Source organism: Mauremys reevesii, linkage group 1 (genome assembly GCF_016161935.1).
Source record: "Mauremys reevesii isolate NIE-2019 linkage group 1, ASM1616193v1, whole genome shotgun sequence".
Classification (NCBI taxonomy): domain Eukaryota; kingdom Metazoa; phylum Chordata; order Testudines; family Geoemydidae; genus Mauremys; species Mauremys reevesii.
In genome coordinates this window covers 200,872,452-200,898,331 of record NC_052623.1, presented here as the reverse complement: position 1 = coordinate 200,898,331, position 25,880 = coordinate 200,872,452, and the positions used below count along the sequence as shown (strand labels likewise).

Sequence of the window (25,880 nt, the reverse complement as noted above, 5' to 3'; positions counted from 1 at the left end):
TGGGGATATGACGTGGGGAAGGATGAAGGCTGTATAGAGAGCTCAATGGAATTCAACTACAAAAGGTTAGCAAGGACCTAATGGCAGATAATGTATTTAGAGTACAATGTGGATGGAATAGAGCTTTAGAAACTATATTGTAGGAAACTCTCCTGCTTTGGCAGAGGATGGATTAGATGAAATTTATTCCATTTCCAATTTTTATAATTCTATTAAAATTTGGAGGAGGAGGAAGAGGAGGAAAAGACGACATTTAAATATTGCAGGCTCTCTAAGTAGCGGCATGGAGCTCCAGAGAAAACAAAATCTGACTGGAAGCCAGTTTTCAGCACACTGAATTGTGTATTTATTGAGCTGTGTGGTGGCACAGTCAAATACAGAAAGTGCCACTAAAGAACACAACAGCGATCTTGGGGAAATCAGTTGACAAATTAGGGCCAGATCCAGAACTGGTGTAAGTCTGTATAGCTCTGTTGACTTCAATGGAACTATGCAGATTTAAACTATCTGAGAATCTGACATGTGGTGTGCAATATAAACCTGATCAAAAGCCCTTTGAAATGAATAGAAAAACTCCCATTGACTTCAAGAGGCTTTGGGGCGCAGGGGGAAAACTGCGGCCAATGGAAGCTCCAGGGGTGGCACCTGCGGACAGGGCTGCACGCAGAGCCACCTGGCTATGCCTCCGTGTAGGAGCCGGAGAAGGGGACATGCTACTGCTTCTGGGAGCTGCTTGAGGTAAGCGCTGCCCGGAGCCAGCATCCCTGAGCCACTACCCCCAGCACCCCAACCCCCTGCCCCAGCCTGGTCCCCCTCAGTCCCAGTCCACAGCCCCCTCCTGTACCCCAAACCCCTCATCCCCACCCCAGCCAGAGCCCTGACCTCCCCACCCTCCCCACTGCAGCCCGGAGCCCCCTCCTGCACCCCAAACTCCTAATTTCTGGCCCCACCCTGGAGCCCATACCCCCAGCCAGAGCCCTCACCCTCTCCCACACCCCAACCCCAATTTCATGAGCATTCATGGCCCGCCATACAATTTCTATACCCAGATGTGGCCCTCGGGCCAAAATGTTTGCCCACCCCTGGGCTAAGTGGTTGAGACACAAGCAGATAGACCGCAGAATTACCAACAAAGTGTATGCTGCTTTGCTGTTTACTACAGTGCAAGACAGAAGAGATTCTTTCTGTTAAGCAACTATGTGGACCATTCACATGCTTCATCCTGCAAGCTGCTGAGCTCCTGTGAGATAGGGGGAGGGATAGCTCAGTGGTTTGACCATTAGCCTGCTAAACCCAGGGTTGAGAGTTCAATCCTTGAGGGGGCCACTTAGGGATCTGGGGCAAAATCAGTACTTGGTGCTGCTAGTGAAGGCAGGGGGCTGGACTTGATGACCTTTCAGGGTCCCTTCCCGTTCTATGAGATTGGTATATCTCCATATATTATTATTATTATTATGCTGAACACCATCAGAGGAAGTCAAGGGTGGGTATTAAGGTGCTCAGCATCTTGCAGGAACAAGCTGTGACAGTTTGTACCCCTGTGTTCATCCCTTTCACAGGATTATGATATCTTTTGTATCAAGTATGCCTGGTGAGATATCACTTCAAAACTCATGACTGACTGATCATTATTGTCCTGGTAAAATATGTGTGGCAGCATTGTATGTAAAGTTATAAGATTCCTCTGTATGGTATTAGTAAGACATGTTCCAAGTCTGGGGAGCAGCCATAAACCAGTTCCCCAGAGACAAAAGGCCAACTGATGCCTCAACCATGTGTCAACAAAATCAAATGGATCATCATCTGGTAAAGTGGCAGCAAGAAAGAGGGTGTGACCAAAATAATCTACATTTTAACAAAGAAACAACTTGGGGTTCCCATCCACACAGATTTTCTGTCACCGGAAGCCCAGCTGGAGATACTTCTCAAAGAAGAGGACAAACTAAAGAAGGGAGAGCAAAAGCCCCAAATTATTCCTCCCCTTCTCTTTGAGGATGGCATCCACAACAGCTGAAGAACAAAGGAAGTGGCATTAGAGTGGGAGAAGGAAAGAAGTTCAGCCAGTAAGGCTGCTGAAGCATGTGGTGAGAGAGACCTTTGCTTTGAAATCACTCTAGGTTGTTCAGTTAGACATTACTTTTACATTGCATTTTACTTTTATTTTTCTTGTAACCAATTCTGACTTTCATGCCTCATTACTTGTATTTAATTAAAATCTATCCTTTTGTGGTTAATAAACTTGTTGTATTGTTTTATCTAAGCCAGTGTGTTTGGGAAACTCCATTCAAGATAACAGGATTTGTGCATATCATTTTCTATTAAAAAAACGATGGACTCTTTATAAGCTTGTATTGTCCAGAAAGAGAGAGCCGGGCAGTACAAGACGCACATTTCTGGGGGAAAGGGTTAGACTGGGAGTTTGCTGGTATCGTTCTGCAGTGTAATTCAAGAGTGACTGGCTATAGAACTCATATAGTGGAACTGGGAGTAATCTACATGCTGGAGGTTGTGTGAGAGCAGACCAGGAGTGGTTGCTCTCACAACATTGCAGTGTAAAAGGCACCCCAAGTTAGAGAACTGAAGGGACGCAGCTGTTTATCAGTCCAGATTGTAACCTGGGTATGTCACACAGCCTTATGAACATAAAAAATTCAAGACAAAGGCCATTAGGGGAGCAAATAATGGACAAGCGTCACAAGAGAAAGCAAATTTCCACAAATATACTAAGGGTTTCATACACAACCGCCATCATCATCTCAGCTGGAGAAAAGGACAAGAGAAACAGGACACAACCCAGTGCTGTAGAAAGTCATCTAGGAGTCATGTAGACTTAGTCGGCCAATGACTCACAAAAGCCACACTATCCATTCAAGGATGAAGCAGCAACAATTAGGAGGAAAAATGTTCTTGAAAGTAAAGAGAATCATAAAGTGTATATCTATGCAGACTAAAGTCCTCGTGCTGCCTTAAAATGCATGCATTCTCTGAAAACCAATTGAAAATGGTAGGGTAGGGTTCCATGTTTGTTTTATCTCAATGATTTCCTGATCAAATGTTCAGGGGGAGCCATTTGGATGTATTGGGAAGGTAGAAGGCAGTGTGGGGCCATGTGGAAATTTCAGGGTGGAGCAAAGTAGTCCAAGAGCTCAGAAGTAAGTGGTAGAAGGCAGCAATGGGAACAGAAACGCTGTGTGAGTGCATGCACGAGAGAGAGAATCATCCTTGTATAGGAGAATGGACAACAATTCAACCTAAATTAATTGCTGGACTTAAAGCACTTCATTCTTTAATGATTTCACATGTAATATTCAATACTCAATCCAAAACATTGAAGCAACAGTGGGCATTAAGATGCATCAGAATGTGCCTGCCTTTATATGTAAAGGCTAGAAGACAACCACCTTCAACTCTCCACTGCCCATACCACTATAATTCTTTAGGTAGCTCAACAATAAACTAAAAAAATTTAAATAAAAAAACTAACTCCCTTACAATTTTCCATTAGAACTTTATTCATTATCTAGTTGCAAACTTTTCCAAGGATAGCTGCAACACTACCAAATTTCTTACATATTTATGAAGATTAACAACAGGACTTTACCAGCATCCATCTACAAAAACCAACACATGAGCACAGATAGAAGCACCATTAGCTGTAGTGCTGTTCAGGCTTATCTCTCCTGTGGGTCAGTCACTAGCAAGTGGACCATGACAAATACTTGAGCTGATCTCATATTCTCACCAGCAGAGGAACACACACACTAACCAATACATTACACTTCCTATAGGCTTGTGTTCCTAAGATTCCTCAAAGTCTACCCAACCATTAACTTACTCATCAGCACACACAAATCTCCAATCTTCAAAAGTAATGGCGATTTTTGGCTTTAAAAAGATCAGAGAATACACCATACATCTTAGAACAGCCTTCCTCATTAATGAAAAATTGTTCTGTATTAAAGAAAAATGGCCTCTTGCATTCCACCATCAACTCCCTTCAAATAAGAAATATGTGCCTGGACTGCAAAACCATTAAAAATAAATATTGTTACAGAGGCAGATGTCGTATACATACAAACTTTCAATGGTTTAGTTAAACCAGTGCAAACCCTTGGGATGACATGCCAATTTGGTTTAAGTGTGGCTTATTTCAGGTTAGTTTAAAGCTGTGCCAAACTGATATAAGATAAAATAAGCCTGGTTTAAACCAAAAGAACGATTGTTCACACAGGGGTTTGCACCAGTTTAGCTAAAGTGGTTTATAGTCACACCCTTTAGTTAAATCTGTGTAAACTCTCCATGTAGACGAGGCCACAGACTTTCTAGGCAGGATATTGAGTCTAATGTCTACAAACACACACATTTGCAAATCATACGCACGTGCGTGTCTGTGTAGCAAATACGTGGTGACCAGAATGTCAGTATTGTCATTGTGCTGTTCAGCTTGGTAAGAGCAAGAATTCAACTGAGGCGCCTGCTCTGAAGCTCCAGGTGCCTACCATCTGAGCAGAAATAAAACCTCTATTCACTGTAGACAGCCTATGATACACAGCTGAATAAGCCTGATTCCATCCAGTAGAAGGCAATGGTCCCACATACACACTAGCCAGGTCATTGCAGTGAATGGCACTGAGGTACTCATTAAAGAAACATCCTCTGCATCATAATGCTCTCCCTCAAGGGAGCATAGTGCCTTATTTTCCTAACACAATACCTCTACATTAATAATCCAGGCACCACAAAACTCAGTCATGTACTTTAAAAAAAAATCCATCTTTTTCATTGTCATTTGAAGTCGCACACTGGAGCATAACAATCCATGCTGGTTTCCTGAAAAAGATTTGGTAACCAGACCCCATCCTACTGCACTTACCTTCTTAATCAGGCTCTGGTGCTCTTCAGATTGACTGAAGTTTGTGCCCATTTCAAATACGCTCATAGTTCCTTCCTCACACAAACTCATCCAGTACTGATATTCTTCATGTGCTGGAAGTCTGTCCCAGAATGTCTTGAAGACCTCCCAGACTGCTTCCTGGCACACTAGAGAAGCAGAAATACACAATATAAATACAAGGTGGAGGGTCTCTGTGGGTGTGGATAGCTATAGTTCTATTTTCTGAATAATATGTATGACATCTGTCTGCCTATATGCAAGTGGGCAGGGCTTTAAGGCGATTCAGAATGGAAGATCTTATGTATTAAAAGGCACACATTGTTGCCTCCCTAATAGAGACTTCATATTTGTTCTTACTTTGCTTGCCGTTCTCCTTAATCTAAAATAAAAGTCACATTGACATACTATGTTCTGGAAAATATAAACATCTCCAGTATTGCCAACTCCAAGTATTAAAAAAAATCAAGAGTTAGACCCCAGAAACCATGAAATTGACTTAAAAAATCATTTATTTGCCTTCTGGTTTTTGAAACACTAAGGTTCACATTTGCAAGCTTTCACTGCAACCAAGAGAGCTGGAAACTTAAATTAAAGCTGAGATTTGCATGTATTCACATGACTTCAGGAGCCAGGGCTTTAAGAAAAACACCAAGTTTCTCAAGAATAGGCAACACTGCATCTCACATGCTTCAGGGCCTCTTTAAGTAAAGAGGTAGAAAGTGAAGCAAATTGTCATATTCCCAAAACATGCACAGTCACTCCCATGACGTATTTTCCCCTCCAAAGTTCCAGAAAGAATGATACCTTTTCAGAAAAGCTGGTGGACATTTTCCTTCAAAAACAAGCCCTATCAAAAATGAATATTTGAACATTTTGTAAAAAAATAATTCAGTGCAAATTATTGATGAAGAAGTTAGTTTGGTTAATTATTTTGCATTTTTGCCTTTCAGTTTTTGCATCACCAATTTTGATTGATAGTTTAGTGTCATGGCAGAATTCCCCCCTCACACACCAAAAATTTAAATTTCAGTAACAATTGCAAATTTAAAAATGAAAAAAAAACTTTCAATAGAAAAAATTCTCTGGAAAATTAAAATTTGATCCATTTCTAACAGAATGAGCAGGCATGGTGTTAGTGGGTGGCAGTTTGTTGCTGGAGGCAGTGCATACTGGAAAAGAGAGGGGAGGAAGGATGATCCAGTGGTTTGGGTGCTAATTTGGGACTCAGGGGACCCAGACTCAATTCCCTGATCTCCACAGTCTCAGGGGCAGCTCTAGCCATTTCGCTGCCCCAAGCACGGCGGCACGCCGCGGGGGGCACTCTGCCGGTCGCCGGTCCCGCAGCTCCGGTGGACCTCCTGCAGGCGTGCCCGCAGATGCTCCACCGAAGCCGCGGGACCAGCGGACCCTCCACAGGCACGCCTGTGGGGTCCACCGGAGCCACCTGCAGCCCTCCCGGCAACCAGCAGAGTGCCCCCCGCGGCATGCCGCCCCAAGAACACGCTTGGTGTGCTGGTGCCTGGAGCCGCCCCTGCACAGTCTTCCTGTGTGACTTGGGCAACTTACTTAGTCTCTCTAGTCCTCAGTTCCCCATCTGTGAAATGGACACAATGGCACTTCCCTACTTCACAGGGGTGTTGTGAGTATCATACATTAGAGATTGTGAGGAACTCTCGTAGTATGGTAATGTAAGCCATTTAAGTACTAGTACAACAGAGGTTCAGATTACTTTAAGTCATGAAAAACTCCATAACTCTTTTCCCAAGAATATGTTAACCCCAGTGTCCTACCCAAATTCCTACTGGGATAATTACATTCTACCTTCATCTTTCATTTGCATTTTCTCACCCATAAACTATTATTCTGCTAAACAGCTGCCATGTTGCACCCCAGAAGTAGCTGCATTTCAACTGTGGGTAAAGTTCTCTCTTGTACACTGTGCTCCTAATTTTAACAAGTGAGCACCTAGACAGAAGATATATGTTAACTGAAGCATTGTGGTACCAAAGGTAAAGTGCAGCCAGCATTTAAATTTACCAGTATTATAGTTAGTTTGTACTGAAAAAGTTTCTAGCAGTTCAATTCTCAATACAATTCCTTTGAAGGCAATTGTGTGACTGACAAAATAAATATTGGAAGCTATCATTGTGTTAATGGCTACTGAAAAGCAGGGCTAGAATCATGAGATGAAAATGTGATGTGCTTAAAAAAAATAAAGAGCTATTCTAACATTACTGTATCTGTGTATTTCCAAAGGGCTGACTCTGAGCCGTAAGCTGAGAAGGTTTGTGACCACAAGGTTAAATTCTCTTCCTGTACTGTTCATGCTCTAATCTCTCTGTTTTCCAGTCAGAGCAGTTGGTCACATAATGCTCATGCAAGAACCTCTCTTTGACCCAGGATAAATGAAGGAAAGAGATTTATGGGATTTTCCTCCACCAGCTATATACAGTAGTTTGGCAAAGGAATGCTTTGCTTTCAGGGAAAGTCTGACAGACTCAGCCAGACCCTATATTGAACTGACCTTGAATCTTTCTTAAGAAAGTCATTTTCTTCAAGCAGCTTTAAAAACAAAACAAAACAAAAAAAACAACCACCCTCTCTGTGCTGCCAAGATCCAAAACTTGATCACAATTACCTCTGGGTGTCAGATGCTCTTTGGTTTAAACACATTGCACTGGTTTAACTAAGAATTTAAAAGGTCTGGTGTCTTTCAGAGACACTGTTGGGAAATTTTTATATGCATGTTATGTCTTGCCCCACATGCAGGGAATGGGCCTTTCCTGGATGTACTGGGCTTATAAATTATAACTTCATGAAACTGTTTCACAATTTAATGGTGGTCTTAGACATCTGACTGATCATGGAGTCCCAGATGGCACTGGTAGGCAAGTTGTCTGGTAAGACACTTTTAACTATTTCTCTCTGATGTGGAGCTTGCCAGTTATCCAGATCTTTGTGACTTCCAAGCTGGATTGCTGCAGTACACTCTACAGCAGGGGTCGGCAACCTTTCAGAAGTGGTGTGCCGAGTCTTCATTTATTCACTCTAATTTAAGGTTTTGCGTGCCAGTAATATATTTTAATGTTTTTAGAAGGTCTCTTTCTATAATATATAACTAAAATATTGTTGTATGTAAAGTAAATAAGTTTTTTTAAATGTTTAAGAAGCTTCATTTAAAATTAAATTAAAATGCAGAGCCCCCCGGACTGGTGGCCAGGACCCAGGCAGTGTGAGTGCCACTGAAAATCAGCTCGCGTGCCACCTTTGGCATGCGTGCCATAGGTTGCCTACCCCTGCTCTACAGAGAAGTAGTTTTGAAGATCACTCAGAAGCTACAGCTAGTGCAAAATAAAGTACTGTATATACTGTATGTGCAGTGTTAGCTGCATGAAGTATATACCAATTTTCTGGTAGTTGCACTGACATCTTACCAGCTTCCAGGTTGATTACTTTGGTCTGTAGAGCACTATAAAAACTGGGTAATGACTACTGAAGACGGCCTCATATCTGCTGTGATGTCTATGCAAAAATCAGTCAATTTTTGCTTAGGTTGAAGGGCAAATTGTGAGAAGTGGAACTTAATTTTATCTATTCATAAGTAAAAGTGGCAAATGTACATATATATTTTGAAAAATGTATGTATTTGATTGTGTGTGTCACTTGCTTTCTTAGATAGCAAACTCTTTGGTAGGCAAAGACCATCATGGGGCCTGGATCCTGACTGGGACCTCTGAGCACTAACATAGTTCAAACCATCACCACTAACCTCTGCAATGTTTCCTCCTGCTCTCCCTCAGATGGGAGGGTTTAGGAAAGGCCTGAGATCAGCCTCAAATCCAGAACACTATTCTAATACCACAGGATAGAAGTAACTCTAATTGATTTCATTGGGACTTATTCATATCCTATGGTGGAGTAAATGGCCCTCCCAGGTATCCAATGCAGTGTAGTATCTATCCTACTCCGATTCCAAATGATTGGGATGAGTTTTCAAACAGGCTGTAATTGTGACATGAAACAGATGGAAGTTGAAGTGCAAAGACACATCTCTTGCAAATCTTTGCAGAGGCTCTGTCTGACCCCACAAGGTTTTCAAACAGCAACAGACCAAGTACTGGCTGCCCAGATGCAAGTAATAACTAGCGGTAATAATCCCAGGCAGTTTTCTTTAACAGTCTTAAATATGTTTAATCTCATTTTTAAAATTAATTTGATCAACAGTATTTCCCCTAACTACAAGCTGCTGCAGCATGCACATTTGCTCCCAATCAGCTCCCATTAGATTAGGGATTTGTTGTGTCTTCTTTCAATTAGAATTAGTCCTCCCCCTCACCAATCCTGAATCCCAATCTCACAGGTGCTGCGCCATCTGTGGGTTCTGATGCCATTAACCAACCTTAGCTGGAAAAATATGGTTAAGTTTTTTCCATGGAGGAGGGAAAGGGATGGGGAGTCAAATACTCCCCTCATTTACACCTAGTCACTTCCAATTAAACCAATGATATATGGGGGTAACTGTGTGTGTGGGGGGGGAAATTTAGCCTGTTGTTGAAAAACGCTATTGCATATCTTGATTTGTTATACATTAACTAATACTTATCTAACGAAGCAGAGAAGAGCCTCACATTACTGACACTATTCAGAAGCCGTAGGTCTGTTGACAAATTATTTCTGGCTCCTAAATAGTCTGATGAGAATTCACCCATGTGACCCTGTGGATTTGGGGAGGGATAAAAGTCTTGGACAAACTTGTACTGTGATTTCCATTGGTGTTCATTCCAACACTATGACTGCATGTGCTGACTGCCAACCTAAACAAACTAGTCATTCTGCCATCCACGTTCCCACTGAGTAGTACCCTTATTCTGCGAATTACCCTATTTATTTCAATGGGTCAAATTGCGAAATAAAGGGCTACTTCCTAATTCCTGGTAACTGGACCCCCAAGGCCCCGCCCCCGCCTTGCCCCTCCCCAAAGGCCATGTCCCTTGCCCCTTCCCCCAAAAAGTACAAAATCATTTTTATGTATAAGTATCCCTTCCTTCTGCCTTTCCCTCGCCTTATGTATTCTATACACTGCACAACTTAATGAAAACAAATTAAAATATAATAAAACCTAAAAAAACTACCCTTTTCAAATTCAAAGGTGATAAAAGCAAATGAGGTAGGAGACCAAAAAAGGAAAAAAAGGGTTTAGGAAAAGATAAAGATATGGCCAACAGTCTTCAAAATTAAAAATCCACCTTTAAAGCAAAAGACTTGGGCCCTGTCTACACTGCCAAGTTTCTGTGCAGTAAAGCAGCTTTCTGCGGTATAACTCCTGAGGTGTACACACTGCAAAGCCACTTAGTGCGCAGAAATTGCGCAGTTGCAGCAATTTAAAAAACACACCCCGATGAGAGGTGTCCAGCTTTCTGCGCTGGGGCTACAGCACTGCGGTGCCAAAGTAGACACCCTGGTCAATTACAGCACTGTGACTGGCCTTCGGGAGGTGTCCCACAATGCCTGTTCTCGCCTCTCTGGTCATCAGTTTGAACTCTACTGCCCCGCCCTCAGATGACCAACCTTCATCTCCACCCTGTAAATTCCTTTGGAATTTTGGAAGTCCCCTTCCTGTTTGCTTGGTGACACATGCAGTGGTCTCAGTGCATTTTTCCGGGTTGCGATGCCTGCTCCATGCACCAGGCTTGGAGCAATGCTACTTGGAGCAATGCCAAGCTGCTGGACCTCATCAGCATTCAGGGAGAGGGGGCAGTGCAGTCACAGCTGCACTCCAGTCATAGAATTATGATACCTCTGGACAGATTTCATGATGCATGACAGAAAGAGCCATGACCGGGATACATTGCAATGCAGGAACTAAATGAAGGAGCAATGGAACGCCTACCACAAGGCACGGAAGGCAAACTGCCGCTCCAGTGCTGTGCCCACATGCTGCCAGTTCTACAGAGAGCTGGACGCAATACTCAGCAGCAACCCCACCTCCACTGTGAAGACCACTATGGCTACTTCAGTGGCTAGTGTGCCAGTCGAGAGTGGACTGAGCCAAGAGGAGGAAATCTTGGACAAGGATGTGGAGGGGAACCCAGAGGCAGAAGATGACTTGGAGAAGGCTAGCCAGTCACAGCTGTTGGATGTTGGCAAAGTGCCAACAGGAGAGGAGGCCCCTGGTAAGTGGATTTGATTTTGAGAATCACTGAAGCGAGTTGTTGGGGGCAGGAGGGTTGCAGAAAGCAGGCTTGTCTCCCACTGCATGCCTATTGTGAGTGGTGGAACAGGCTGTTGATTGGCTCCCTCACTTCACGGGAAGCTCCCTCAGAGATCTCCAGGAAACTCTTGTGGAGATACTAGGTAGTCGGCTGCTGCAGGTTCTTCAGCTGAGCTGCTTTGTTTCTTGCCCCATTAATGGTAACTTTCCCGTGCCACTGTGCCATCACAGTGGAGGTGAGGGGGCACCATTGCTGCACACAGGCGAGCTGCATAAGGGCAAGGGCAGAAACCACAGTCTTGAAGAAGACCCTCCCTTGATTTCCTGCTCACCCTCAGCAGCAAGATATCTTCCGTGATGATCACATCTTGTGGGAACAGGAATGATTATCAGGCTCCCCCTACAGAGCTGGCTCTCCCCAAGAGCCACATACCCAGTGTACAGCAGGGTCCGGGAAGAGTTATTTACCCTGCCCCTGCAGCTACTAACCATTTGTGGGGGGGGGGGGGGTCTTGTGGCTCTTATGTGCTTGCCTGGGGTCAGCCAGTTAGTGACAGGTATGTGAATAGTGGCTGTGTTTTAAAACACTGAATAAGTGGTCTCTGTGTTGCAAACAATACTGCTTCTGAAAATGTTGCATTTAAACTTCACAGAGATGACCTTGGGAGCCCAGCCTCCCTCTTTGTTATGGGCAGCTGAATGGCTGAGCAGAATTAGAAAGCAGCCAAGAAGAACTAAGGAGGACTTTCTGCGTAAGGTCATGATGCACTCCGCCGCCGAGAAACAAGAATTGAAGGAGTGGCGAGACAGCAAGATGAGGATCCGAAAGAAGAATGTGGCATGCCAGAAGGGCTTTTATACATTATGGAGCACCAAGCAGACACGCTCCAGGCGATACTAGCTCTTCAAACTGATCAGCTCAGCACCCACCCTCCCATGCAGCCACTGTCGCAAAACTCTTTCCCATGCTCCCCCAGACACCGCCAACACACTCTCATCATCGGCCGGGTCCAGCTTCCCATAGAGGCAGCACCAGCAGGCCTTTAAACTTCAAAAGCATACTTAACAGTCATTCTGCACTTGCTCAACCTGTTGTGGAACTGCTCCTTGCTGCTGTCAAGTTTCCCCATGTATGGCTTCATAAGCCACGGCATTAAGGAGTAGGTGGGGTCTCCCAGGATCACAATGGGCATTTCAACTTCCCCTACAGTGATCTTCTGGTCCGGGAAGAAAGTTCCTGCTTGCAGCTTCCTGAACAGGTCAGTGTTCCGAAAGATGCGTGTGTCATACACCTTTCCGGACCAGCCTGCGTTAATGTCTGTGAAACGCCCACAGTGATCCAGAAGCACCTGGAGAACCACTGAGAAATACCCCTTGCAATTAATGTACTCGGTGGCTAGGTGGTCGTTTGGTTCCAGAATTGGTTCCATCTATCGCCCCTCCGCAGTTAGGGAAAACCATTTGTGCAAAGCCATCTACAATGTCACGCACGTTGCCCAACGTCACAGTTTTTCGGAGCAGGATGAGATTAATGGCCCTGCAGACTTCCAACAACACGAGTCCAACAGTAGACTTTCCCCACTCCGAACTGGTTAGCCAACGATCGGTACCAGTCTGGAGTAGCCAGCTTCCACAGTGCAATCGCCACGTGCTTTTCCAATGACAGAGCAGCTCTCATTCTTGTGTCCTTGCACCGCAGAGTTGGGGTGAGCTCACCACACCGTCCCACAAAAGTGGCTTTCCTCATCCTAAAGTTCTGCTGCTACTGCTGGTCATCCCAGACATGCATCACGATGTGATCCCACCACTCAGTGCTTGTTTCCCAAGCCCAAACTGGCATTCCATTGGTCAGCATCTCCATGAATGCCACAAGCAATCTCGTGTCATAGCTCATACATGTGGGAAGATCAATGTTGCACTCCTCTTGCCTTTGTAGTTTAAGGAATAACTCCGCTGCCACTCGTGACATGTTGGTCAGAGCGAGCAGCATTCTAGTCAACAGTTCGAGATCCATTCCTGCAGCCCGAAGAGGCAGGGCGCGCAGTACACAAACTGTTGAAAGATGGCACCAAAGCGGACGGAAGCACAGGGATTGCTGGGGTGTGAAGCAATGCATCATGGGTCATTGGGACAGGACCCAGGGTGCCCCACAACCCCTTCTGCCTTCCCACAACTCTTCGCAGCAGAAGAGGAAGAGATGCTCTGTGGGATAGCTGCCCAGAGTGCATCGTTCCAAATAGTGCTGCAAGTGCCGCAAATATGAACACGCTATTGTACAGACAGCTGGCAGTGTGGGCACACAACAGCGGTTTCCCTTCAATGTTCTCTGAGCGGTGCTGTAACTGCTGGCACTGTAACTCCGCCAGTGTAGACATACCCTTGGTGTTTTTCTAGCCATGTGGAGAAATGGACAAAAAGCTAAGACCAACATTAAGGGCTTGAAGTAAATTGACAGGAGCCAGGCAGTTCAGAATTAAGACTGAAGCTCCATCCTTAACCTGCCACATTGTGCTGAAGTGTTTCAGGGTTTGGAAACAGGAGATGATTTTGCATACCATATGGTTGGCTGTTTTCTGCTTAGACAAGCATCACAGGGCAATTTAACGACAGACTTAAGATCTTAACAGGGTGTTTTTCATGCATTTTGACTCTAACTCAGACAATCCATGCCAGCGTTGGCAAACAATAGTGACCTTCGGGAGGAGAAAAATACAGACACACCTTTTAACTCTATTGAAATGCATTGAGCAAGGATTGTTTTTTGAGGTGTGAATTGAAAAAATGGCTAATATTTTGGCACAAAATATAGACCTGCCGCTCCTCAATAGGTGTATGCAGTATGTGTAAACCAGGTCGTTGTTATTTTACACAGCTGTTAATACATATAGCTTTTGTTTTCACAGACAAAAAGGGAAATCAGAATCCTTTCTTGCTGAAGTATATGCAGGATGATGGCATGAGAGCTTCCCACATGTTTAGAGCCTTTACACTCTGTTAGACAAGCCCATGTGTTTTTCTGAAGAAGCCAGCTTCTGGTTCTAAAGGTAGCTGCACCGCTGTAAGGTCTCCTGTGTACCCGCTCTCTGCAACAAGACCTATCCTGTCAGTATAATGAAACCACCCACAATGAGTGGCGGTAGCTATTTTGGCAGGAGAGCGTCTCCCACCAACATAGTGCTGTCCACACCAGTGCTTCTGTTGGTATAACTTATGTCAATCAGGGGTGTGCTTTTGCACACCCCTGACCAACAAGAACTTTACCGACAAAAGTGCTAGTGTAGACATAGCCTTACCAAAGGTTTTGTCTCACTTATCGCTCTTTACTCAGGGCCACATTCTGCCCTCACATGTGCAAGCCCAACTCCAGATGGCTTCAGTGGGAGTTGCCCATGCATATCCCAGGAAGAATTTGGTGCAAAACAAACAAGGGTCGTGATCAAGCAATTGAATTAATTCAGGTCTTCAACAGGGAGATGTTAACTGCCACTCAAACACCACTGATTAAACTGAAAACTGAACGGAGGAACATAATGAAAGAAGATAACAGCAGTCAGTGTTTCTCAACCTTTTTGATACCAGGGACCGGCTTGCTGTCTTCCTAAACTGTTTCAGGGAGATCTCAGGGACCTGCGCTGGTCCATGGTCCAGTCGTTGAGAAACACTGCTCTAGGTTAAAAGATTCCAAGGCAAAAATTCGCTTACTCAATCAGAGGACTGAAGCTTTCCTCATTAAGTATTTAAATTAACGTTTAATGAGGAAGGCTTCTCTTCTTGTTCACTTAGGGCCAAACAGAGACAAGATCTGAGGTGGGGTGAACCCAAATGGTTAGAAAAGGTATCAATCTAGTACACATTAGCAGAGCATTCGGTTTTAATTTCTTTATGTTTACAAAAGGGTTCTCTCCCCGTCCCACCCGCTCTGGACACTGCATATCCTGTACAAATCTTGAACCAAATCCTAACAGGTGCCAAGCATCTGCAAATTCCCATAGAAATCAATGGAAACTGCATGTGCTGAGCACCTCTCAGAATTTAATCCTTTATGAAAAGCAGCCACCACTCATGCATTGCAATCACTCTGCAAAATACAGCATCACAACCCTTTGATATTGTCCTCTTCCTGTATGTTCCATCTGCCTAGGATACTGTATGGCCTACATTATCAGAGTATCTGAGCACCTCATAAACATTAATGTATTTATCCTCACAACACCGCCGTGAGCTAGGGAAGTGCTATCATTGCCATTTTACAGAAGGGGAACTGAGGCTCAGAGAGATTGAGTGACTTGCCCCAGGTCCCACAAGAAGTCTGTGGCAGAGCTGGGTACCGAATGCACTGCAAATCACAGTCCTGTGCCTTATCCCCAAGCTTCCTCCTTTCCATCCACATTCTCAAGACTTTCTGGGACGATATTATGCCATCATTCATATCAAACAAAGTCCATTGTTGAAATCAAAGCCATTTTAGAGATTTGAATGCAAAAAGCAGCTGAGATGGCTGAACTTCTTAGTTGTTGCCAACTTCAGTTGCCATGCCATATTTAAAATGTGAAGTAAAATAAAGAAAGAGAAGTCTGCTCATACACCAAGGCCATGAATGAAAAGTTTCATCAGGAATGAAGTTCTGCAAGCGAGCTGTGAATCCCTGAAAAACCACTGTATCAACAGAAATGCTGATACAGCTTCAGATGCAGTGACGCTGCCAGAAACCATTCGAGTACACATGCTAGCCCTCAACACAAATGGAAAGAGCTCGCCCATCTGGCTAGATCCTGCAGTCTTCATTAGTCCTTGGCCCTGGAAAAACATTTACTGGACTTGTATGGGATTATACCTGGTGGTGTTTGCAGGATCAGCCCATGGAGGAGACAGGATTTCTGATCAACCCCCCTTAAGCCTTAGCAGATGATACTGATTAAAAACCATCACTAAATCAAGACCAGTCTTTCAAGGCAGTTAAAAAAAGAGGCTAGAAGTTGTATGTGGGTGGAAAGGGAAGCTTCTACTGGAAATGGCTTCCATCCATACCTGGTGATGGTAATTCAGAACTCTTGAAAGAGAGAGAAAATATTAAAATAATAATACTTTGCACTTCTATAGCACCCTTCATCCAGAGAACTCAAAGCACTTTACAAACCTTAATGACTAAAGCCTGACACAATACTGCTAAGGAAGTATTACTCTCCCTATTTTACAGATGGGGAAACTGAGGTACTGAGAGGATGTGTGACTCTAGTAAATCACCCAGCAAATCAGTGGCAGAGCCAGGAATGGAAATCAGATAGCCTATCCCATCCTCTCTCTCAAAATGGAGGTCTTACATTTACATAGCATCTTTCATCCACAAGGAGTGGTGCTTCAAAAATCATTTAATGCACCACTGAACTACAGCCCAGCTAGAAGGGGAACAACCAGTTCGCTATACTAAAGGCAAAAGCAGGAATTTTTGCTCAGGACACTGGTGCAAACTCACACTCTAATGAATAAAAGTTCCATGGGCTCTTAATGCCCACGCAGAGCCGACAGGGCCTTGGTTTTAAAGCTTGTTATCAGAAAGCCCTATACACAGTAAAACCATGTGAAACTCAACTGATCTATTGTGAAAGGAGGAAGCTGACACTACCAGGATTCTAACCTGTGGTGAAGGAGTGCAGGTGTTTCACACCTGATGCTTACACCACTGTGCATACGTGAATAATACTTAGCATTTTTACAATATGTTTCACCGGTAGAATTCAAAGCCTCTAACAAAGGCGGTTAAGTGTTACTATCTCCACTGAAGTTTTACATAGGGTGACCAGATGTCCCAATTTTATAGGGACAGTCCCGATTTTGGAGTCTTTTTCTCACATAGGCACCTATTACCCCCCACCTCCTGTCCCGATTTTTGACACTTGCTATCTGGTCAGCCTAGTTTTACATCCAGTTTGAGAGTGCACTGACATGGCCAGATCTTTTGGAGGGGAAAAAAGTCTTTGTTTAAAATTCCCTTCCCTGCAGGCTGCACTGTTCTTTTGAAAATAACCATTTAAGACTTCCATGTGATCCTCTGTCTGAAATCCTACGTTGAAACTTTGCCCGTAACATGCCCCTCACCCATCCGTATGGGACGCACTAATTCCCACAGAACTGTGTGTTTTTGGCTCTGGTTTTAGCATTTAGCTTTCTGAAGAGAAAGACTCACTTAGCCTATTACATCTCACTTGATATGCAGGGATTTGTGAGGTTAACCGGAGGGACGACATATGACAGTATTGGACACCTAGCAGGGGGTGGGGGAGTAGCTTGCTGGTCATTTGTGTAAGTGGGCAGTGCTGGAGTTTTATCCCCATTTAATCCCATTAGTGCTTCTTAAGAGTTGAATCGTGTACAGTTGACTAGGCGTTCTGAATCGGGGAGGACAGTCTATTCTGAAGCAGCAGGATGTCGATATCTTCTCTTGTTGCTTCTGCAGAACTGCATGGCTCAGTCTGTAATGATGTGAGACTCGGGGTCATAGTAATTAAAACAATGATTGACACTTCTAAGGTACTTCTCATCCAAAGGTTTCATTAACGCTTGCCAAACAGATTATAATATATGTATATGCACACACAGATCCCTTCCTCTGCTGTTGAAATGCATATGGGGTTGAACACAGCAACCTTTAGACAGCACACGGAAACAATTAAAGATAGAATTCACAACAGCAGCAGCATTAAGTCTTTAAACAGCACACAACCCACCTCCATACAGCACTGCAGTACAGAGAGAAAAATCTCTCTGGAGAAAATGGAGCTTTTTAGCTGCACATGCTAACACCTAAGATCTCAGATGACGGAGAGGCTGAACCACTGCTTCCATCACAAACCCCAGAATGTGTTGTCTGTGTATTAAATCAGGCATGAAAATTTGCTTGGCTGGAAATAATGCAGAAAAGGGCTAAGCAGAGAAAATGATGCACTGATTTACTAAATTAGCCCCTTTAATTAAAATGTCTTTTATCAGCTTTGGCCCTCAGTAAGGTTGATTAGTTTTTTGTTTTTAAAGCTATTTCTGTTCACCTTTAGTTAAGGTTTGAGTAACAAGCTGAAACTTCAGCCTCTCTGCTAGGGTCTTTCAATCAAACATTACTGCCAGATCACATGAAACTTTCAGCAGCAGCAAAGAAGTTGCTCTTTTAAGGTTATGTGTTAATAATCCCACCATATACTCATATAGGGCCTGATTCTGTGATATGCCAAGTGCCTTTAACTCCCATGTCAGCACCTATTGCATTTTGATTTCACAAACACCCCTTTATCCACGGCTAGAAGCTCAGCAGTTGGCACAGGGCCGGTGCAAGGACGTCTTGCGCCCTAGGCGAAACTTCCACCTTGCGCCCCCACCCATGCCCCCAGCCGCTTCCCCCCCTCCGCCCTGAGGTGCCCGCGGCAGCTCCCCCTCTCCGCCCCGAGGCGCCCCCCTTATGGCAGATCCCCACCCGCCCCCCTCCGCCCTGAGGCACCCTCCCTGCCCCAGCTTCCTCTGCCTAAATGCTGGTGGCGACCGGGGCAGCCAAAGATCCGGCCGCCGCGGTCACTGCCGAAGAAAATGGTGCCCCCCAAATGCCAGTGCCCTAGGCGACCGCCTAGGTCGCCTAAATGGTTGCACCGGTCCTGAGTTGGCAGAATCAAACCCAAACTGTGTATCCATATCAACTCTACAGGTATTCATAGATATCTATTAGACCATAAACCTAACTCTTCTGTTACATGTTCAGATATTACAGTGACAAACATGATATAAATGTCTAGATAGGCTGACTTCCATCTGTAAATACTCTTTTTTAAAAGAAGTCTCTTTATGACTATCACTACAAAGAGCACAGAGGGGTATAAAACACTAAGGAGTGTAGAGGCAGCAATAACCCTAGATTGGTCAGACAGTGCTGCTAATGAAAGTAAATTAAAATGCTAACCCTATGCCAAGTAGTGGGCTGTTTTGCGATTTAGGTATGTGATTAGAGCAAGGGTAGGCAACCTATGGCGTGTGTGCTGAAGGCAGCACACGAGCTGATTTTCAGAGGCACTCACGCTGCCCAGGTTCTGGTCACCAGTCTGGGAGGCTCTGCATTTTAATTTAATTTTAAATGAAGCTTCTTAAACATTTTTAAAACCTTATTTACTTTACATACAACAGTAGTTTAGTTATATATTATAGACTTCTAGAAAGAGACCTTCTAAAAACGTTAAAATGTATGACTGGCACGTGAAACCTTAAATTAGAGTGAATAAATGAAGACTCGGCACATCACTTCTGAAAGGTTGCCGACACCTGGATTAGAGTGACCTCGGCACTGGAATGAGACACAGAAGACCCGGCATGTATTTCTGGCTCTGCCACTGACCTGCTAGCATGACCTTGAACCTAGCTTGCCTCTCCCATGCTGTGAATCCTTCCTTTTTAGACTGTCAGCTCCTTGGTCTCTTACTATGGAGAGGTACAGCACAGTACAATGATGCCTGTAATCTTAGATGGACCTCTTGGTATTACTGGACTGCTAATAATAATAGATTTGAAAATGCAGACATAATTAAGTTTAGAGAATACTGATTTTCTATATGCCCTGTTCAGTGTCTCTGTGAATTTTTCATGTTTCATCATATATTTTTAGTACCTCTTGTGTTGTTCTCCATGTGAATTACAGGAGGTCTAACACCAGGTGTCACATCATGCATTTGATTTGTAAGTAGAATTTCCCCATAAGAAGTAAAGGGGAAGTTCTGTTTAAAAATCTCCATGGAGTGATCTAGTCACAAGAGATAAGCACTCAGCTTGTAGCCCATAACAAAGCAGAGGCAACCTCAGCAGCTCTCACAACCTCACAGAAGCCAGTAAAGCTGGAAGCCATAAAACTGCATTAGGCAAAAAAAAAAAAAGGAATCCTGGTTGGAAAATGCCTTTATAAAATTAAAAGAAATAGCTAAATATATTCCTGCCTGTTCCCTTCTAAAGTAGATACAGATAGAATGAGTATGACCTGGAAAACAGTCACATCAGCATTAATGTTTTGACTATGGCTTAAAAATAATGACGTGAGAATGGCAATTGACTTCTTTCTCCATTGTAGCAGTATTGACTTTTATGGTGGTCCACATGCAACTAAAGAAGGACCTTTACTGGAATACCCCTTTAGATAAAAAATATAAGAGGAAAGAATATCAGGATGACTATGGTCACGCCCAGAACTCAGGGGACGGATATGGTGAGAAAGGAGGTGTTTTACAGGACTGACAAAATAACAATGGTTAAAACATACAGATATGAATATTCTGAAGAAACCCAGTAAAATGCTTCTAGAGGGATGTAATGGAAAGTTCATGAAGTTTGGCACACAGCTAACACAATCTTTAAAATTCCTCTTTCACACTAGGGCACAATTTAATATTCAAATAAGGCTCTGGCTCTACGGAGTATAAATGATTTCATTGTGTTCTCTGAATTTACCTCTTTCAATGTACCTTCCACTAGAAGGGCCTGTTGACTAGTGAAGTCAACAGGAGCTTTAACACTGACTCGAAGGAAGCAGAAGCATGCCTCTTGTGCACAATGGGCCTGATCCAAACCCATTTGGGGTCAGAAGAGAGACTCTCATTGACTTTGATGGGCTTTGGATCAGGATCCAGGTCTCTTCAACAATCAGGGTCCTGTCTTTAGTTGACTTGTGAGGCTCATATTGGGCTCAGATGAGCTTAGCTATAAAAGAAAATGAAGTATTCGGTGGCTATGACCTCTGAAGTGGTCACTGTGAATTGATAATGAACTAGTAAGTTTCCCAGTTGTATACTTAGCAACTGGAGAGTGCTGTGCAGAAACAGAGAAAATCAATGGATCAGATGGGAGCAATGCAAGAGGAGAGGGAGCTAAGGTGAAGAATGACTAGAGAGAGCTTCCACATACCTCTCGACAGTCCCTTCTTAAAGGGGGACAACTGTCATTTTAGACCCAGATTTAAATAACAGAAACCTGACATGATCCAGCCTAATTTGCTTGCGTTGGCAATGCCGTATCATGAATCTGGATAGAGTATTTCATTTATGCTGCAGAAGTCATCCCATTGTTCAATGCTTCCAGTACTGTTTTTTTCACGCTGGAAGTTTGGCACACATTTAGGCCTCGGGAATTTTATTGAGCGGGAGTTTACATTACAGACTAGCACCACTACTGACTGTGTGTGAAAGGGATTCTGATTCCAATAGGGCTACACTACAGGAAGTCCTTCATCTGGCTATTACTTAAAAAATTGAGAGGGGGTAGGGATGTGGGACTGTTGAGCATAGAAAAAAGAATGGTCCAGTAGCTAGAGAGCTAGCCTGGGACTGGGGAGACCCAGGATCCAATGCCTCTTCTGCCACAGACTGTGTGTGACTTAGGCAAATCACTTAGGACAGAATTTCCAGAAATGTCTAAGGCCTTGTCTACAGTGAAGTGCTGCAGCTGCACCACTGTAGCATTTTAAGTCAAGATATTGCCTACAGACAGGAGGATTCTCCCGTCAGTTTGAGTTTTCCACTTCCTGAGAGGCAGGAGCTAGGTCGCTGGGGGAATTCGCCAGGCGTTAGCTTGGTTTAACTGTGTCGCTCAAGGGAATGGATTTTTCACACCCTGAGTGACATATAGATATACTAACCTAATTTCCCAGAGTGTAGACCAGGCCTATGTAACTTAGGAGCTTAACTTTCCCTACATGGGTAAGTAATACCAGTTATACTGTTATAAATTCCCATATGGACCCTTATCCAAAAAAAAAAAGTGTCTATTTTTCCCAGTTAAGTTTAAACCCCTTTCAAAGCAACATTAATTCAATTGAAAAAGCCTCTCCTATTCTGGAATAAGAATGTCCACATAGGAAGTCATACTGGTATAGTTGTATTGGTTATTATGGAGGAGCTTTGATTGCGGGGACTGAGATATCTCCAAGATATAAATATAATAATAATAGGAGATATACCAATCTCTTAGACCTGGAAGGGACCTTGAAAGGTCATTGAGTCCAGCCCCTTGCCTTCACTAGCAGGACCAAGTACTGATTTTGCCCCAGATCCCTAAGTGGCCCCCTCAAGGATTGAACTCACAACCCTGGGTTTAGCAGGCCAATGCTCAAACCACTGAGCTATCCCTCCCCCAAATAATGTAAGTGTGGCTAGCAGGGGTTGTTAGCTCATACATAATTATTTTGAGCTATCAAGGAACAAAAGCAAAATTTCTCAGGTAAAGTACTTAACCTAGGGCCTCTTTGTATGATAAGTATTAATGTTTATAACAAATACCACACTTTTTAAATGAATTTTTAAAATCAATTATTTATTAAGCATGTAATGGTTTCATCCTTACTTACCGTAACACTGCTATAGAGCACTGTGTCAGCTTCCCTGCGCTCACTTACCTCGGAGTTTGAAGTATTTCAGATGGTTGGCAATGACCTGCTCACCAGTCTCATCTGGACAAATTTTAACTCCACTAGGAAACAGGATGGACCTCTTCCTTCGAAACAACACACGCCTGTTGAGGTGTTCCTTTCCTGTGAATTCAGTACGTTGTCTTGACTCAGGAGACAGGGAAGGATTTACTAATTGCCAGCCATTGGGTTGAGTTGTTGGTCTAGCATCCTTACCTTCGATTTCCTCTGCAGCGGAGTAAGTTTCTGCTGTAAAATTAAACCATATGCAAGACTCAGCTGACAGAGTTACATCATTCTATATATCCCAACACACTGCCCTGGATTTCTGGGCAGTACAGTTATAGTTGATATCCTGCAGTCCTTAACTTGGGCAAACCTCTAGTTGACTTCAGTGGCAGTTTTGACTAAGAACCATAGAATTTGGCCAAAAGGGATTTGGTTTTTCATTAGTCATTTTAAAAGGATCCAATTCTCCTCTCAGATGCACTGGTGCAAGTGGGCAGGGTAGCAGAGAATGAGCTGCATTTATCATAGGAAAGGTGTTTGTGATTTCCCCAGCTCCTCTGAATTTACCACGTTATCAAGAGAATGTATACCTTCTAGCTGAATTTTCATTTGTCTGGTTCATCATGCAATTAGTTTCACATGATCACTTGGAAAAAGTTTAAAATCAAGGAAAGCCCAGTGTTTTACCTCCTATCGGAGTGGTCTCAACTGAAAAACTGCTTATGAATTGGTATTTAAATGTGAATTTAGTGCTGGCATTGTGGAAAGTACTATATTGACCACCATAGAGACTCAAGTACTCCATTTATACACAACACAGGCAACAGCATAGGCCATAGCAGCAAAAGCCGGAGTTCTGTCTTTACAGCCCATTCAGTCCTTGGTCTCTCTCATGTTGCCAATTAAGGTCTAAATCTAGTTCCAAATAGGTAGGCGTCCTCGAAAAAGCTACCACTAGAGCTGGCAACTTTTTATGCCCAGTGGTTTTCTGACACACTACAAGTCGTCTACCGCAAATATTCTGTCCTGGCTGGACCTATCTTTATTTTCAAGAATTTTAACTGCTTTGCAGCATCTTGATAATGAACTATCAGCACTATCACCCTGATCCTGCAAACACCAATACACGTTTAACCTTGTATATATGAATTGGCCCATTGAAGTCAGTGGAACTACCCCTCTGAGAAAACTGATGTGTGCTTAAGGGCTTGCTGATGCAGAGTCTAAATAAGGAAAGAGAACAATTAAGCTAAGGGGTAGAGATGCACTCTCTATTGCATGCTCCCTTTCTACACAAATCTTATTTGATCTTCATATCTCTGGATTGAATTGTGAAGCATGTTAACAGTCAGCCATTATATCTCCTTCCCCCATGTAGTTCAACACATGGCACAGTAAAGAAAGAAAGAAAAAGATCATCCTAAAGGCTTTAACTTGTTTTACTTTTATCTTTAATTAGCGCGCAAACACAAAAAGCCCACAACTTCATGGGGGCTGTGGGGTTGGAAGAGGCCTATCTAGTGGTAGCCACAGTCAGCCAAGTTCTCTATCATATAGTCAGATGACCCAAAACTACAAGTCCAAGGGGAATTCTACAAGTCCAGGGGAATATCGTTAGCAGACAAAGTGAGGTAGAGGAAGAATAATAAGGTATCAGAAGCATTCACTACAGGAATTGTGGTGATAGATAGAGTACTTTCAATCCACAGTGCTGTTAAAACCACGGCCCTGACTCTGCACCATTAAAGTTAACAGGAACTTTGCTTTTCATTTAAATGTATGTAGGAGTAAGCCCCATATGCTGTACATACCCACCAAAATTCAGCCTCCTCTGGGGTGGAAAGCCACAGCCAGATTGTGCATAACCATGAGAAAGAAAAGAAAATGTTGGCTAGGTTCACGGGGGTAAACCCCTATTCTTTCTAAACTACAATAACATCTTAAACATCTATGCAAAGCTGCAGGATCTCTGATATTAAGACCTTCCATTGTAAGTTATTAAGAAAAAGCAACAAATAAAAAATGGTTTCATTGGTATTTCATGCTGGTCAAAACCTGGAAAGGGTCACATATCAAAATTTAACAGTCTGTAGCTACATCTACTCAGTTACCACAATGTAAATCTAGAATAACTCCGTGGAAGACAATGAAATTACTTCCGATTTACACTGTTATTAGAGAGCAGAACCTGGTCACATGTAGTTCTCCATATTATCATACTTTAGTTAAACTAAAGAGCTGTTTTCATGTTCATATAGTGCTATCATTAAACCATTGAAAACAAGGACATGAGAATGAAGATAAGAGTTGTATTACCTGTAAATACTTGAAGATCCCCTTCTATCAACACAAAAATCAAGACACCCAGATGGATTTTCCAAGGAAAGTTCAGCATATTTATTTTGGCTAAAAAGCAAAGGCAAGGGGGAAAAAAATCCCTTTTTTAAACACACAGTCAGGTGCCTTCCCTTCTCGAAAATTTACTGACGTCACATGTAATTGTCTTTGACAAAAGGATTATTATTATTAAACCACAACAAAAGTCAGCCAAAATGTCTCGGAGATTATTTTCTTTGCAAAGGAAGTACAGTATTCCACTTCATTTCAGAAATAACAAAAGGTGCTGAAAGCAAGCTCCTTGGAGTTAGCAGATGGATTGAGGAGACAATTTTTTAGTTTTAATCTGGCCAGCTAAGCTCTTTACCGGATCTTGTCATGTCGTTAACAAGGACAGTACCTTTCACACTTAATTACGCATGTTTTTCATTGGCTCTTCAATTTCCTTCCCTTTTACACATGCTAGCCAAACAACATCAATTCATGTTAAGAACAGTTCCTCAGTGGAAGGTCTTCGTCATTAACGTCTTTGCTTCTCCTCCACTTGTATTAGTTACAAATATTTGGGAAGCTTTAAAAGAACATGCTGATTGACTTAGATCCTCACCCCCCGCATAGGTAGCAATGAAGCAATGTGTCTCTACTCACTTCTTTGTTCAGGTGACAGAGATAGCAAAGTACTGCTACATCGGATTATAACAGACCTTACTCTGTAATACCCCTGTCCTTAGCATAGCAGAACAGCAGCTTGCTCCCAGATTCTCTCCGCTCTTTTTAAACATTAACCAACCTATGAATAGTATAAACAAGGCATCTGTACAGACACCAAGTCTAAACAGCTGTTTGGTTAACAAGTCAGCAAATTTAAATGTAATAAGGAACTAGAGTAGAGCAAATTGGGATGCTACCATACCATGATGCATGGTGCAATGAGAGACACCCAGCAACAGATGCCGTCTCAGATTGCCTTCTGGGAGAAATGTGTCATGGAGTGGCAAGGTTCACTGTGA

General features: G+C 43.2%; 1 protein-coding gene across 1 annotated transcript in view; it reads right to left on the bottom strand.

The window, feature by feature from the left end:
• The window catches only part of IMPG2 (interphotoreceptor matrix proteoglycan 2), a 106,454-nt gene extending 81,526 nt beyond the window's left edge, over positions 1-24,928 (bottom strand). The window contains exons 1-3 of the mRNA XM_039534329.1: positions 24,850-24,928; positions 22,513-22,773; positions 4,874-5,040 (exon numbers count right to left, since the gene is read on the bottom strand). Coding sequence (XP_039390263.1) covers positions 4,874-5,040; positions 22,513-22,773; positions 24,850-24,928 — 507 coding nt within the window. The remainder of the gene's footprint in view (positions 1-4,873; positions 5,041-22,512; positions 22,774-24,849) is intronic.
• Positions 24,929-25,880: the final 952 nt, after the last annotated feature.